At 34.8% G+C, this 18038-nt stretch overlaps 1 protein-coding gene across 2 annotated transcripts in view; it reads right to left on the bottom strand.

Annotated features, from left to right (window-relative positions):
- LOC149786491 (uncharacterized) overlaps positions 1-16993 on the bottom strand; it is a 48902-nt gene extending 31909 nt beyond the window's left edge. For both annotated transcript variants that reach the window (XR_016424928.1, XM_089976955.1), the window contains exons 1-5: positions 16398-16993; positions 4460-5747; positions 3926-4077; positions 2616-2679; positions 957-1121 (exon numbers count right to left, since the gene is read on the bottom strand). Coding sequence is in view for 1 of the 2 variants with exons in the window: in XM_089976955.1 (XP_089833081.1) it covers positions 957-1121; positions 2616-2679; positions 3926-4077; positions 4460-5519 (1441 nt within the window). In the remaining variant the exon portion in view is untranslated. The remainder of the gene's footprint in view (positions 1-956; positions 1122-2615; positions 2680-3925; positions 4078-4459; positions 5748-16397) is intronic.
- Between the last annotated feature and the right edge of the window lie 1045 nt (positions 16994-18038).

Below are 18038 nucleotides of genomic sequence, written 5' to 3' on the forward strand. Positions count from 1 at the left end.
ACAAGTCCTAATAATAATTAAAAATCCTGAATAAAGCTCAGTTTAAGTCCCAAAGAGATCCAAATTTGAAGGCGATGTCGTGTATATTATGGTCAGCGAAGTGCTGATGTGTCGACAGTCATTTGTTGAATCACAGAAATATTATTCCAGGTTCGAATTCAATATAAATTCTAAGGAATGTCTTTATCCAAGAATTTTGCCAGAGCACATTTGTATTTATAGAGAAAATAATCACTTGAATTCAATAATTTGAATAAAATAAAATTCAGCCCAAACTGGACAAGATAATGTAGGTCTCTGATTGACCACATATCACATTAACATTTTCTAAAGCAACCATTTCCTAATGGAACATTACCTTCTATAATGGTCTAATGAGCCTCGTTTACTTACAACACAATAACCTAAAAAATTCACGTGGGAATCACCAAAACCCTGACCGTGATCAACATAATTACCACGTCTTGTTTACCTGAATAATAATTAGGTTAATGAGCTCACACACAAAGAGTATAATGATGCTTTGTTTAGTTGTTTACATAAATGAAATACAATAAAAAAGTCGATCAGGTCAAGAAGAAATAAACTCAGTTTTGGACAAGGTCAAATCCAGCAAACGATGTTACATTACAATAAATGTAATGAAATAAAACTGTTTTTAAAACTAACAGACAAACAATTAAATTAAATATGCACAATACCTATAATAAGTAAGTAACATCTGTGTAGTATATCCATGTTAATCATTAACGAAGAATTTGAAGTGTTCTGCTCAAGTGTTAAATTCAGGAATATGTTTTGAAAAAGGTGTGAAAAGTACGGAGATCTTTTGTACTTAGCCAATCTGGGTTTAGTAAAACAGCATATTAGTTTAAATTCAGCAAATCTAGGGAAGATGAAATAGGAGAATGTTAAAAGTGTGAAATTATCTGAATAATTACAGACGCATTATTTACCGGTGTAATAGAACCCTGCCTGAGCAACCTGTTCTGGTGTTTGTTTTATACTTGGAGGCCATCGAGTGAAGGTAGATATGCGCTCTCGATAAGCCTGATATTGTGGACTTCTAATGTGATCGTTAGCTGTAAGAGTTTGGACTGGCGTTTCACTAGTGGCTCCCTCTGAAAAACAATTTAATGAAGAGTGATTGCTTTTTTGTAAAAAGTGGGAATAATTTAATACTGAAGCACTATATATAAACCTGAATTTAAAAGGTGAAAGAAAAACATGAGTAAGTTTTGCAATTTTATCTTTCATTTAAAATACATTGAAATAACTTTGAAATGTATAAGCTTTGGTCACTTTCCCTAATCTTGACTTCGACCCATTTTGTCTTAATACCGCTTTAAAAAAATGATGTATCTGGTGATCCAAAAATATACTGCCCAAAAAGTCACTTGATATCTACTGACTAAAGCGTGTTACATTATTTTATCATTTACGATTATTCAGAAGGATTCCTTATTTTACAAAATTGTATATCCTTTGAAGTAAAATAAAACGAGCTACAAATTGTATTTGAAAGTATTCATTGTAGTGCGTGAAAGATAATAATTTTTCTTAACGAAGATTTCGTTTTTTTTTCCTCAACGATTTACAGTCAATTATAACACCGATGAATGCCTTTCCAGCATAAAAGTAATATACTCTACAGGAATTTTGTTCAAATCCATACACTCTAAACCATTTCACAATAAACCACACTCGTTTAATAGAACACCTGATTCTGCAGGGAGTTTATTTTCATTCATGAATAGGTCCATTAAAACTACTTTGTGACAGTTAAAGCTAGACCTCGATATTCATGTGCTTGAATATGTTTCTTTCCCTCTTGTATAGATGACATTAATGTTTCACAAGAAGAGGTAAATACTTAGGGTACATGTTGCCAGGTAGAACATCTCTTCACTATTATGATCATTGATAAATGTTGAGGCAGTTTAGTATGCGGACCACCTAACATCAAAGAATATACTCAAATTATGCAGGAAATGTTTTCAGTTTGACGAAATTCTATATCATTTTTGAGATATATTCGCCAAAATTGCATGCTTTATCTAAGCAAGAAAAACGTTTCTCCGACCGCCCCACAAAACAGCAAACAAACTGAAGAAAGTAATATTCAAAACATTCACGTATCACAGAAGAGCTGCATATCACCCTTTTTATATTTACTTTCACGTTGTCTAGACACTATTGATAAGAACATGTGTACAAAAACAGCAAATATATGTAAAAAAAACCCCTGTTCCTTCTAGAATTTGTGTATCAGTATAAAATATTTGATGTAGAAAATAGTTATAAGCTCTACATTTGCGTGCATCTATGAGTTGAACGGATGGATATATAGTTAGATAAGCAGGTATTTATGCATGACTGTATATCTACTTGTAGTCAAATAGATGGTCTGAAGAGAATAGGATTTATGTGTATTGTATTTATACCCCTTAGGTGTAAATAAAATGCTGAATATAGATGGATGCATTGTCAGTCTACAGATTAGTGATATCAGCAGATGATTTATTTTTGTTATCGTGATTAACATCTAGTGTATTTGAAGCGAGTATTCTTGGAACCATTCAATTTGATAATGATGTCTTTGAAATGTAACGAACCATCGGTGGACGATCTTGAGAAGGTTTCTCTTCCAGATATCTTCCCACTCGATCTGATTTGAGTCTGAAATACAGAATATATATTGATAAACTTATATAGTATATTTAAGAAATAATGTAGACTATGCAATGTGATACAGAAAAGTATATATCTGAAGAAGTGTGGGTTGGAAAAAGTAGAAAATGAAATCCAGAACTCTAAGTCTTTGTACCTGTCCGCAGAATGTATGGCAACGTTATCCTACTTAAGGACACAGAAGAGTTCAGAATGCGACTTAAAGCCTCTTTACCTAATAAGCCAAGAGAGGGAAAACCAAAGTCAGTTATACTGAAGCACCGAAATGCCAAGAACTAGGTGATAGGGTTACTTTAAAGAGTTCATTCCTCAACCATGATGTTTGTTTGCATCTGTCGATAGTGAAATATCAAGTAACTCACGTCGAACAAAGAATATATCAAACTTAAAGTAAGAAGTAAAGAATGTCTTAAGGTCACTTAAAAATAAAGCTAACGACATAGCTAAAAATAGAACTAACGACATAGCTAAAAATAAAACTAACGACATAGCTAAAAATAAAACTAACGACATTTCTAAATGAGCGGATAAACTATCTACGGTCGCTGGTATGGATGGAGAAGACTAAGAAGCAGGCAAATGGCTGACCAATGTCTGATTCTGCCAGGAACTAAACCATGACCAAAGACCAGAATATGCTAAGTAGATTATATATATATATATATATATATATATATATATATATATATATATATATATATATATATATATATATATATATATATATATATGTATATATGTAAGAAATGCAGACAATGTGTTTTGGTTTATTCTAACTTTTAATTGGTCAAAAATCAATTCTGAAATACTACTTTTAAGGAAAACTGTTACTAATTGAGGTAATTGGCAGTTCAAGAAAAAAAACTGTATTGGACTGTTGTGGACAAACCTACAACAAACGTGTTATAGCTGACTCACTTTGTTAAGTCATTAATTAGATTCCTTTGCTCTAATTGTATAGTGTATGTAACTATTAGCAGCCAAACATCATGCATAGTCTACAAAATAATGACTTATGTGTGTTTTGTTCTTGTTTCGATTGTATGATCGAGCTTTGTAGCTCTGAACAAATGAGAAAGAATTCGACTCATTTTGAAAGAGATTGGGATGGTTTTGTAATAGTTTAGCATTGCTCCCTCTTAGTGTTACATATATATATGATTTCGTAAATCAAACCCTTAGTTCTCTTCCATCATCCAATGGTGTCAAATTCAGTCACAAATAAAATACTTACTTTGTATTGATTCAACGTGTTCACACCAAGATGCGTTTCGAGAAATATACAATCTGGAGATTCTTTGATGTGCTGTAATAGGGGATCTTTGTCAGGTCTCCAATTTTGATGTTTAATTCCGCACTGAAAACATTGTACTTCATCCGCGTTGCCTGCAGAAAACATCGGTTTTTAAGCTATTTATATTTTGCATGACTTTCATCTTTATGTGTTATTTTACATTTATAATATAACCGGATATAGCAGAACATACAGAAAAAATTCTTTTGTAGTAGTTTTCTACTGCTAGTGGTAGAAGTATTAGTAATAGTAGCGCTAGTAATAGTAATAATAATAATAATAATATATTAAAACACATCGAATTGTGTATACAAATGAAATTCTGAAATATTTGCAATCCCATAATTTAGAATTTTAGACTCAAATATAAGAGGGATATTTTTTTGTTTTATATCTGACAATGCTACACATTTGACTGGCTGAAACTTCACACGTAATATAGTCTAACAGGATTAGTACAGATGTAACACAAACCCGTATAAAAAAATCCACACTTGGCCATCTCCTTGGTGTCCAGATTGCGAAACTCTCTGAAGGTAGAATATGATGCTATTCTGGCATCATAAATGCTGTATCTTGGATGTTTAGGTGATCGCTGCCGATTTTCGTTCTGTTCTTGTGCACAATGAACAGAGCCAGACATTGATGCCGAGCTTGTCTCATCTTCCAGTCGCCTTATTTCAGTGGGATTGATGTTACTCGCTGTAGCATTGTGTGCGGCATAATCTCTTGTATGGGTTGGGTGTGATGGCTGTAGCCGCGGAGTTGAAGACAAATGTGCAGAGTCTGGTCCTGCACAATCGGCCACAATATCTCCTAATGCTGATTGTTCTTTACTAAGAGAATAAGGATCTATGTTGCTATTCACTACTTCCATGAGCGAGGGGGGATTTTTATCTTTGGTACGAAAGATGGGCCGAGTGAAAAGAACAACCTTTTCTTCTATATCAGGAAAGTACCTTTTATTATCTATATCTTTTTGCATCTTCCTAAGAAGAACGGTCGTTCTCTTTCGGGTACTAGTCCTAGTGTTTCGGCTCTTACGTTTCATATTGCTACAGTCCTCTGAAATGTGAAACGTTTCAGTTTGTTTTAAACGGATGACATCTTTCACACCATTCATTGATTTGGGTTTTCCTTTCAAACTGTTTCCAATTGCATCGTATTCAAAATCAACTATTTCCCCATATTTATCAGAAATATCCAAGAATATCTGGACCAAACTGTCTGTTCGTTCTGTAGCATACACATAGTTGTTGTCGGCAAGGACAATGTTCCGCTTTTGTTGATTCAAACTGCAAAGACATTTACGAACTGAAGGAAATATTATGCAACTGTTGGTTTTCATCAGTTCCTGAACATTTTGGTTAGAAAATGACTCCGGGAAGTAGTAAATTGTCTCAAATAGTTTATCAATGATGACAGCGCCATTTTGAATCATTTCAAAATTTCCTATACAAATGTCCATCCGATAATTCTTCTTGACCTCTTTCAAATGTAATATTACAATGTTAGTGTCTATTGATGTCGCCATTCTGAATTAACAGATATTATATACGCTTTGTGCATCTCAAAAAACATTCAAACTCAGGGCGCACATTTAGATGCACGTGTAGGAGGCAGGCGTGACTTCTCCGGTTCTATTAACACCATTATTTATTTGTAACGCATCCAGGGATCTTCTCAAAGTTAAAAGCTAGTTCCCAGCTAATGCTCTAGATGGACTTTAGTATACAAGCGATACTGTTCTCCCAGCGTAAATCTGAATAAAATAAACGTTCATGAATGCACCAAGTTGCATAAACTAATTCTAATAAAATACACTTGGTACTGTACAGGATACCATTCAAGGACTTTGGATGCGATGAAGAATTATAAGTCGGATGAATCAGTTCCAAACATATATGTGTATATGTATGTATGCGTGTGATGGAAAACAAATAAAACATGCGTATACAAGACTGCGTTCAGACTTTAAACCATTCAGCATTTATTTTATCAGTGCCAGATAGATCGACACAAATCGATCCAATATAATCATTTATTTTTCGCATAATGAACACCGATTACTTGCACAAGTAATCATTAATAAATTGCTAACCTTAATGCAAAGAATTTAAAAGATGAAAGTATATTAAACATGTAATATTTGTATTTATACATTTGATCAACTATTCAGGACATTATCATCATCATCATCATCATTATCATCATCTTTATTATTATTATTATTATTATTATTATTATTATTATTGTCATTATTAAAAGTCTGCATGGAAGCAGCATTTTCCCACATTTTTCTATATTATATACACAACCCTTTATTTCACATATGTGCATAAACGTCGAGCTCGACCAATCTCTGCGCCATGGAGGGATGTTACTGGCACCACAAATTATAAACATCTGCAGACCACCGTCAATCATATCCCAAAGTTTTCAGTTTCGGATTTCAAAGCTGTAACAATGGTGCGGCATACATAATTTATAAAATCACTAGACATTTCATATACAAATAAAAGTCATTTACAAGCAGCATTGTTCCCATGCTTTTACCAGGGATCACTAGACGACAAGCCTCACTCACATTATGCATGTATACACACAGATATTAATATAAGTCCCCCTACTTATAAAAATAAGTTCTTCCCAGATATACACATACCTAGGTACCCTCACACACACACCCACACACACTTCCCTCGAGTTACATTCCCAGTTGGCGAATCAAATTACAAAAGTATCTTTAACTAGAAAACTATACAATTACATATTACAAAAGTGTCATACTCCTCAAGCTTCACATCCAAGGGTGGATTAAAATTCTGGAACCGTTGTGCAGATATGCATTTTAGATCCAAATACAATAAAAATGGTTATGAAACTAACGTTGGTCGATCAGAGCACAAAAGGCATAAAGCAGAGGCAATGCAATCTGTCCAGAGATACACGAAAACAACTAATTTGGGATTGTCCAATCAGGATTCGAGTACCACTGTGCCACCGCTGAATTAATTTTTCTGCATATATTAAACACACTTGACGAGACACATACACATTATATTACTAAAGAAGAAATTCCGACTATATTGGATAAACTATCCATCCTCGATTAACCAATTCATTAGGCACAACATTCGTTTAATAATGTTATTTATATGTAATGTTTTTGTTAAATATTCCTTGAATACATTTACCATTTTGTACCTTTACCGTGCACGGTAAGATAATTCTTTTATTGCGATTTGACAGACATATAGTTCTGATAGAATTACAAGTCTTGAACAAACTTCTGTTCATAGCGTCTGTAAATACAACCATATTGATGCCTTCAATAATGTACATTTTAAAAGTGTCAAGATAAACAAATTAACATTTTCTGTTCGTTTTTTTTCCTTAGTTTCTTTACATTATCTCTTGCAGGCTAATATAAATACTAATGAAACAGCCTCATCTATGCATACAAAGGAATTGCTAAGCTCGAATGAAAACAATGCCTGTGCTTTAAATGAGATAGTATCGTGCTTGGGTTCCAATGCACAGCATGACATTTAGACATATGACACCAGGTAGCGGCCATTGTATATACACCGACTACGCATGCATTGTAATTTAGCTATAATCATTGTTTTATCAACAGCTAAAGTGCCCAGGGGTAGGGATTTTAAGTACGATTTCCGACAAAGGAAAAACTAAAGTAATTTCATACAAGAACAAAGTGAAATTATAAGTTTTGTTACATTTGTTTGATGATTTTAGACTTTAAATGAAAGTATTTCTATGATTTGCTTATAAGAGTCACTAGTCATACTTCATATTTTGTGAACTGTCAATTGATGCCTTTAAATTAGTTTGGACAATATTTTGAGAGCAATTCATTACCGTTATGGAAGAAAAGAACAATGGCAATAACAAAGTTGTTGATATAGAACCTGCAGTTTATCGTGATGCAAGACATATGATAATTTGGAAATAGTTTATTTGGCTCCTTATTTTGATGAGGTAAACATTCATGATGACTCAGTATTGCCCAGATTTATGTTTTTTTTTTATAACAATGATGTTGACATGAAGAGAAAAAAACAAATCTTAAGATAACGTTTCTCTTACAAAAGGACCCCCAAAAATTGTTTTGTATTTCAGTTGAAAAGTAAAATAAACAATTAAAGAGAAAGTCAGATAGACTTTACGATTCCTAAAATAAGTATCTTTTGTGAAATTCAAACTGTACTGAGTGAAAATAGTATACGGATACCACTTTACTATACAACTTTTCATCATATACTGAATTTTCTTTCCATTGACGATAAATGTACCGATTTGTAAACAAAATGTCGAAGTGTCGATTTTACATTTGGCTCGTTGTATTTTGAAGATTGCAGCTCTAGGGAGGTTTCAACATATACCATATAAATTATGACGGAATATAAAAGATAAGATTTTGACAGAATTATTTTTACGACGTCACTTGCAGGCCGCTGAATTAATAAAATTTCACCAATATTAAACTTCATGCCAAATAATATCTATCTATTCATCTAGCTAATGTTTATCCATCTAACTGCAACCATATCTGGCCGATCCGGTGACCTAGTGGTTAGAGCGTCCGCCTCTGATGCGGGGAGTCGTGGGTTCGATCCCCGGCCGAGTCATACTAAAGACTTACAAAATGGTACTAACAGCTGCCTCGCTTGACGTTCAACATTAAGAGGTTAGTGCCAGGACTAGTCGGTCTGGTGTCAGAATAATGTGACTGGGTGGGACGTCAAGCTACATGTCTGCGGCATGATGCCCCATTGGTAGACATAACTATAAACTGTCACACTGCAGACAGCGTAGCGATATGACTGAACAATTGTTGAAGCTACGTTAAAAATCCAAATCACACACACACACACACACACACGCACACACACAACTCAGGCTATTGCCTGATGCTTTGTATTTGTTACTGAAAAACCAAGAACAAACTTCATTTGTCTATTCTTCTTTGTGAAGGCGACTTTTATATTTAAACTCACTCTGTAGGATTGCTATAACACTGACTCTGTTCGTAAATGATGTTCCTTTCGTGTTTTAGCATATTTCGCATGTCATCTAATTTCATTATTCGCATTTCTTAAGATGCTGAATGCAATCTTTTAAGTTTTCAGAGGTAGTTTATAAGTTTTCCCTAATTTAAAACCATGCGACCATTTGCATTTGTCTTAACAAGCAAATTATTGTATACATTTAGAGAGCTGGATGTAAATGCGTACGAGTTTGAATGGCATTTAACCGATCTGTAAGCATTTTTGCTCAGTATGTCATTAATTCTTTGCTCATTGTATTTATAACGTTCAAGGCATACCAAGGATTCTTACTGAAGAATTATTACATACATCTTTTGAATAAAAGATATTATCTTCTTCAACATATTTCATTTTAAAGTGACTTGTTCCGTTCAGTTTGTTCCAATAGCTTTTAAGAAAATAGGACATATGAGCTATATTTGACATACGATATTGATTTATTTTAACATTCATAAAATTGATATATTAACGATGACACTCGTATATATATATACATCAACGCTGTTTAGATCCCATTTTTGTTAGATTTTAAAACTTATTTCGACGACGCTAGTAATTTTAAATGTAGGCTTCTTTAAAATCAAAAAAACAAAAAAAAGGGTGGTTATGAAAAAACTTCAAAAGGTGACCAAGGTTTATTTCAAAAGGTTTTGACAAGCAGCTATTATTGTGAGTATGCAACTACTTAAACCAATAATTGGTCAGCAGTCTACTAAGTTCAAAATCGGTTGTGGTATTTGCAATATTCTCGAGCCAAACTAACATAATTAAATTACTAAATTTATAAAAATATATGTAATTTCAGCTAGGACGGAGAGCGCATGACGTTCAGTTCTAGCATTTTAAATCAAGACAATTGTAAAAAGAGAAATGCTGGTCTATTCTATAAAATGATAGGTCAGTATGCAATCAAATAATCCATTCCCTCTTTGAGATTTTATCAAATAGCGAACTTAAAAACAGAAGTATCATCCCTTATTATGCAAAAGAGTTATTAAAGCTGCACAGCCGCTTTACAGTAACCAACAAGGGATACCACCAACATGGAAAATAAATTCCACAGTTCAGTCCGTAGTTGCGTATACATATATGTATTTAGTGATATTTTACGGCACCTCACCACAAATGTGTCAGTGTAATACCAAAAAAGGTCAGGATAAAAAAGACTATTTACAATGAAAAGAACCGTAATGACACTTATTGTAACTAATCAGAAAATATAATATTCGACATGAGTAGTGTTGGTAACGTGATTCGAAGTCCGAATTTACGGATCTATTCCGTCAGTGACACAGTGGAACAAACAGCAAGCGGTGCAAACAGTGTCTGTAAACCTGTTGACAAAACATGTATAATTTAACATATAGAAGAATAAAACTGGTTTGAATGGCGTTTACACTCATAATCTCCTTATGGTGGGTTAAAATATAGAAATAGTTATTTGACTTAATCAAAATATTTCCTACTGATTCTTTCTCTGGCTTCCACCTTCCAGTCTAGTCCGCACTGCCAACACAATCTTTTTGTGTCCCTTTTTATGGGGAAAATGTCAGGAACCCTTAGACATCCTACCACTGTGACAGCTCCGGTGGCCTAGTGGTTAGAAAGTCCGCCTCGGATGCGGAAGGTCACGGGTTCCAAACTCCGGCCGAGTCGAACCAAAGAATTCTTTAGTAGGTGTAGCTAGTATACGGGAGAAATAACAACGCTACGCCTCCGTGGGTTCTTGTATTTTTAATAAGACTTGACGATAACTAAATGAAGACCGTGAAGATGAAGTCCATAACATGACGAAGACCAGCGCAGTGTAGTATTTTGGTGTGCAATAGTCATTTTCTTCGATACAATTTGCAAAGTATTGAATAACATATTGCACTCAGAAGTTGAAGCTGACTCCTGTAGAGTCGCTGGAGGAGTGAACAATAGACCAGGGAACTTGTTAATGTAATCTGCTGTTGCATGTTAGGCACGTGTAATGCAATCAAATCACTAAATAATCTCACCATGCGTACCGCAGAACACTATATATATGGACACTGGACATCACTGTACTGAATCTGTAACACCAAGATACTAAACGCACGCAAACAATAAATAACAGTGGTTTACACTTCAATAAATGATACTAACAAGTACCTCGCTTGGCGCTCAGCATTAAGATGTTAGCGTTAGGACTGATCGGTCTGGTGTCAGAATCATGTGACTATGTGGGACATCATGCTACATGTTTGCTGCATGATGCTTCAGTGCTAGACATCACAATAAAGCTGTCTCAGTGCAGACGTCGTAGAGATTTGACTGAACATTTTTTAAAGCTACGTTAAAAATCCAAATTACACACACACACACACACACACACACACACACACACACACACACAGAGTCCTACCAATGTATATGTAGATTGCATACAGAAGGAGCAAAGGGAAAGAACTCTTTCATGAATACTTGGCTTATGTTAAAAAATAACATATCACAATATAACTCTTGCCGCTTCATTGATTTCTTTGAATAATTTATGTTGCACATTGTTCTGTGGTTGAATCATATATGTTGCGTGTTTGAACATTTTATTTCACTGTTATATAAAGGGTTGCCTGACACTATTTAAATCGAATCCGTGTAGTTCGTAATCTAATGAAATAAACGAGGTGCTGCATTTTCTTCAGTTCTGTTCTAGACGAATTATAAATACCAGTGTGCACACGTTTGTTTTTATGATATCGATTTCAGGTTTACGTAGAAGACAGTATAAACTTGCTGAATGTGTGCATTATCTGCGATTATCGACAGTTCTTTTTCCCAGGTATACCTCAAAGTGTCACATCTGCAATATACATCCAATAAAGAGACCCGTATGTTGTATATGAATCTAACGAATGAGAACTAGTTTCGGAAATGTTATTATACCAAAGAAAGTTATATGAGAGACGGGATTAGCACATGTATTTGTCTGGTTATACCAGAGCATATTTAAGACGCACAACAACAGTGGTTGGGCTTACACGTATCCTTATATCCGTCACGCGTGGATTAAGATTTTGAGGTTTGCACGAGTTTCATAAACTATTATTTGAGATCAGTGTTCAATGAACGCATTTCATGTTACCTTTTCATAACCAGGCAAGTCTCTTATTTCGTTCACAATTACCAAGAACAGACATATAAAGTGCTGTCGAAGTATTTTACAAATAAAACTACTTTTTACGTTTCACGCCAAAATCTTTTTTTTTTCCCCACCAGAATTTCTCAAACTTGTACAGTATGTTACCTTCATAGCATATACAACATTCGGACTTTTATGTCTTCTACAGAATTTGTACAATATTGGACACCATGTTATTGATACAGATATTACAACAGTAACATACAAGTCAACCAGATGGACAGATGCACATTCGGGAGTCTTATCCAAAACATGAAAATAAAGTGGAAAGAAATTGACTACGTATACATACGGACTATACACGGTTGAGTGAGTAATGTAATGCAGCGAAATAATATAGTCAGTTAACGTGTTATATTTATCAAATCCACGAGGTATTTCGCTTCAGTGTACTTACCAGCAAGAAGGAGCGAAGAATATATGCTTGTATTCCTTCTGAGTTCCACTAACACCAATCTGAATAGGAAACAAACACATATACTCTGAACTTCGAATGAAAATGATTCCAGTTCAGGTGCGTGTCTTTCTACGGATGGGCGAATGACAGAGGCTTTGTTGTTGTTGTTGTTGTTGTTGTTGTTGTAGGGTCTAAAGCGATTTTAAGCACACGATAGGCTATACATGGCGGCCAGTATTAATGGTGGATGAAGAACCAGGGAAAACCCCCAAAAGAACCACCGACCCACGAGAAGCTACTGGCAAGCTTTCTCACATACCCACATTGGCTGAATCCGAGACTCGAACCGGCGCAGACAGAGGTGAGATAGCAGTGATCCGTAACGGAGAGCGCTTTAGACCACTCGGCCATTCGGGGCCCCCACATACCTGATCAATACATAACTGATTATGCCAATGGGACATGATAATGAGACTGTACTGTAATTCATTTCCTGTCTTTTTCCATTTATGACAGGTTGTACTAACCAAACATTGCCAAAGACTGTACACATGTATCAAACAATGACATTTGGTTACTTACAGTTAGTCGTATCAGCCGTTGATTACAGCAATGCATTAAAAATGTTTACTGTAAGATTTTTTCTGTATTTTGTGTATATATGCATTTTAAATATTACTGTTCTGTTAACCTTATTTATCCTTCTCTCTGGCCACTCCCTATGCCTGATTAGTAATGCATATCTATGTACTCTCACTCAAGTAATAAAATGTTCTTTGTGCTTTTATTAGACACAACAGATTTGTTTTCTTATTGTCTATTACTTGAACATGATCAACATTCAGTCGTTCTTCAGAACACTTTTGGTACTTTTACTCCTAACCACATCCATATACAGATGGACCAGAAAGTTATATAATACAATCGGGAATCTGAATTTTGTTAGACATAGCACCTACACTAAGAAGACTCGACATTCATTTAATGGACCACATACATGTAGCTGAACCAGGACATAAAATCAGTAGATTTCAGACTTTTTGATAAGTAGATTGGCGTTAAATAAGTAGGGTTCATTATTGACACATGTTGATTAGTTTTAAAGGAGTTTGGGAACAAAGCAAATGCAATGTTTTACAAAAAATGTTTGCTCTTCATATTACAAATAAGGTTCACTCTTCATATTAGAAAAGAGGTTCACTCTTCATATTACAAAAGAGGTTCACTCTTCATATTACAAAAACAGTTTTCAACATGAATCAGATTCTGATGTAAAGTCAGTGAGGTTCTGTTCACATTATATCCAACAATCAATGACAGTACCTATTGAACTGTTTTGTTTTTCAAAATTATTATAATGCTGTGTACAATTTCCATTAAGTATCACTGACTACATTTGGCACAAACTTTCGTTTCCATTATAAAGTTTAGCTTATGTTTATATATAGCACTGACGCGTGTCAAACCTGTTAGGTCATTTTTAATAATTTTCTTCACATTAGACGTGCGCACTTTTCTAATAACCGCATTCCAAATATAGAACCAACAGTCTTTATGTTGATTATATATTTTGGACAAAACATTATTCAAAAGAATCTTGAGGATTCAATGCATGTGTGTTTATGTGTCATTTAGGTGTCATATGACATACAATGTGGTATTTAAACTGTAGCCCAAAAAATAATTAACAGCGGAGGTTTGGTAACTGGACAATTAATAATTGTTAGCTTTAGATCACAGTTTGGGAAAAGTGTCATTTATATTACAAGAAGATATCTGATTCTGGAGCATCACATTTAACAACCAACTTGTAACTTGGAAGTAAACAACGGAAGTTTTATAACCGATTGGTAATTTCCGTAAAACCGAAATTATGTTTATTGCTGAAATGACAAAAGTTTGAGATTGCCATGATTTAAGCTAACTTATTTGTCTCTATCGCTGTCCAGGGTCCTGAAAATGTCAGCGATTTTTGTGGGATGATGGGGGACCTAGACCGCCAGTCCGTCCCTGTCCAGTATTCAAATGCTGTGGTAGTCGTCGGTCTGTAGCAATTCTGCACATTGCTCTCTCTGCATATCTCAAAGGACCTTGAGGATTCGGTAAATCATATTATGAATTGACTTTTAGCTGATAATGATATAGGGAATAATTTAATGTTTGTTTTCATAAAAAATATTAGAAAAAAAAAGTTTTTGTTTTATTTAATAAAGCATATTTATGTCGTCAACATGCAGCGTTCCCTTCGTTACAGACTGTATCCATCCCTGACACCGCATCCCCTCTTAAATTTAGTAACTTATTCCTAATTTCCTCGGATGAGTGTCGTGGGGAGCTCCACGAAACCAATCCCTGTCCCCTACCAAAAAACAGCAGAACAACATAGATATAATCGTCTTCAGAACATACCTGTCATGATAAATCGGCCAAAATACTCACAGTTTATGGTCATAATTAGTGTGCATTTGATCTGAACGCATAATCATTTGTTGATAGAACTGTGAAATATAATTTTAAATTCATTTTTATGAATACTGGATGCTTCCGTATGTGGATAACGACTACTGTTGGTGATATCCCTTTTCGTACATTTACGGTTTGATTATAAACATTTAGCATATAAAAATATAACTTGAGCTAGAGGAAGTTATTTGTTCTTTTAAGGATTAAATAATGAATATACATCTTATATCCTGAAAAAGTATATTCATGTTGAAAATCGATTAAGGAAAATATACTTCAAAGTGCCAAGTGAACCGAACGATCGCGGAAATTTACACATCTCCTACATTTTAATTCCACAGAAAACTTGCTTTGATGGACGATGATAATATTCGTTGACCTTTTATAAACTCATATTTAACCCGTGACGGTTGAAAATGAACTAACACGTTCAAACTGCAAATCTTTCACCACTGTGTATATTCTTTAATACCTCAAGTAACATACTGGTTCGCTTCTCTATATATTTAGGTATATTATTTATAGGTTTAGCAAAGTATGATAATGATACCCTCATACAGTCTAACACATATATTGTGCAGTGAAAGGACAATTTTCTTTGTTAAGAATTGAAAGCATTTTCCTAACTTATCTCATAACTGACATGACTCGGTACTGAATTGTTTAGGTCTGATATTGTCAACATTCCTAAACACTTTTCTTGATTGTCTTTTTAAACACTTTTGTCTTTTGAAACACCTTGCATAGTGTACTAGTGATATTGACAGTCGTTATATCAAAATTATACAGTTGACCACTTTCCCATGTAACGCTTTAAGAGTAATCATGATAACGAACCATATAACCTGCTGAGATCATCTAGAATAATCTTACAATCAGTCAATCTTGACTTCTGCCCAGATTTGTATTACCTGCAATTATTTCCAAGCTACTCAGCATCATGTCGGGAATAACGTTGACAAAAAAATCAACAAAAAGAAATAAAAGAATTGAAAAAGGACCAAGAACAATTATTGGTGATACTCATGTGACCAGCTCACACTAGTCAGAAGAAGACACGCACAAGAAGTCCCTCCTGCTTTCCAGTTATTAGTTTCTAATCTGGTTACGTATGTTTCAAACGATGTCATGCTAATGTAGTGTATGGGGAAGTCGTATAAGGAAATACGTTTGGTAATCGAGGGTCGTTGTCTACTACTTATAAGTCGGAAATAAAGGTTAAAAAGCAAATTATATGACTAAGGATACTTGATGAAGGAGTAAATGATATTGTGGATGAAACATGATAATGAGACCAAACAATGCTTCACTTACTAAGTAATGTCTCCTTTACAGCAGTTTTTACTAACCACATATTTCTTCCGCGCACTCGGAAGTTTGAATTCTGTAGGTGACTGGTAATAATGTACCAAAAGTTGTTCTGCGTTTCCTTTGATACATTCTTCTTGTACTTTTGGTTTAATATTTTAGGAACTGGGATGATATATTTTTTCATTATTGACTTCAACTTTCTTTGAATGTTTGAAGATATCATCCACGTCAAGTACAAAGGCTATATAATATATCATGTCTGAAGACATGTTACTAGTGTTATCCCTCTCAAGCAGAACGAGGCCAAGAAATATACATGTACACTAACTAATATCTGATGCATAATAGTGGAATGACACAATATTCCATTTAATCCAGTAAGTAAACAATGGTGGCGAGGAATCACTGTCTCACGATTATCACAATCCCTTCACTCCGAAAAAAGTAAACTGATATACAATGTATTTCCCCTTTCGTTCCTGTGAGTAGTAGCTGATATCTAACACTGTGCATTGAAGTAGAAGAAGGAAGTGATGAATATATCGAAATGTTATCTTTACGAAAGGAGGAAGAAAAAGAAACCACGGTTCTCAACTCGAAGTTGTGTTGATAATTGTATGACATTTATTGCACATACTATCGTGTTACAAGCTAGTTTAGTCCCCACAAGAGAAAGAATGGCAATACATACATAATATACAGATCAGTGACATTTAACTAACTGTGGGTCTTATCTACCCTTAGTCACGCACCATTAAGTTAGGACAAAGCACAATATTGTAAAATTTGATATGTATACTGTGACAATCCTATTGTATCCTATGTATATATGCAGTTTTAATTACAGTTGTGTCAATCTTAGGTATCGTCCACCTTTGTATATCATATAGCTAGTGTTATTTATGTTTGGTGACAACTGCACTAGTTAAACAAGCCGCTACAATCTAGCTATACCCACTGGACATTAAAGCATTTTGCACTGGGTACAATAGGCATCAGAGTGTGTGTGTGATTGGAGTTCTAAAGTAGCTTTAACAATTTTAGTCATATCACTATGTTCGCGTTATGCCAGTTTATAGTGATGTCTAGAACTGAGGTAGGATGCCACAGACATGTAGCATGATGTCCCACCCAGTCACATTATCCTGACGCTAGGCCATCCCGTGCTAACACTAACCTCTTAATTTTCTTTGGTAAGAAAAGGCCGAGGTTCGAACCCGTGACCTTCCGCATCCGAAGCGGATGTTCTACGCTCTAACCACGTAGGCCAGCGGAACGGTCTGAATATCAAATGAGAATGATCAAACTAGGAGGCTTAACGAGTGGATGCGCACAGTTTCAACATCACAAGAACAAGATATAAAAAAGCTTTTGAAGTTTTTATCTGTTAAAAGTCAACAGGAAATTAAACTATGCCAAATCCTCACAGGAGAGAGAGAGAGAGAGAGAGAGAGAGAGAGAGAGAGAGAGAGAGAGAGAGGGAGGATGAGGTCAAGGCAGGGTCATGTTGGCGATCTAGCACCTAGAACCGAAAACCTCGAGCTTCAGCAGAAACGCTCACAGCTTCCATACACCGTGGATTGAGACAGGGTGAAATATCGTACTAATCTCACATGATTTCTATTTGTAGCAGGAAGCATAGTT

The sequence above is a fragment of the Sinohyriopsis cumingii genome, chromosome 12 (genome assembly GCF_028554795.1).
Source record: "Sinohyriopsis cumingii isolate HCF-2022 chromosome 12, ASM2855479v2, whole genome shotgun sequence".
NCBI classification, from domain to species: domain Eukaryota; kingdom Metazoa; phylum Mollusca; class Bivalvia; order Unionida; family Unionidae; genus Sinohyriopsis; species Sinohyriopsis cumingii.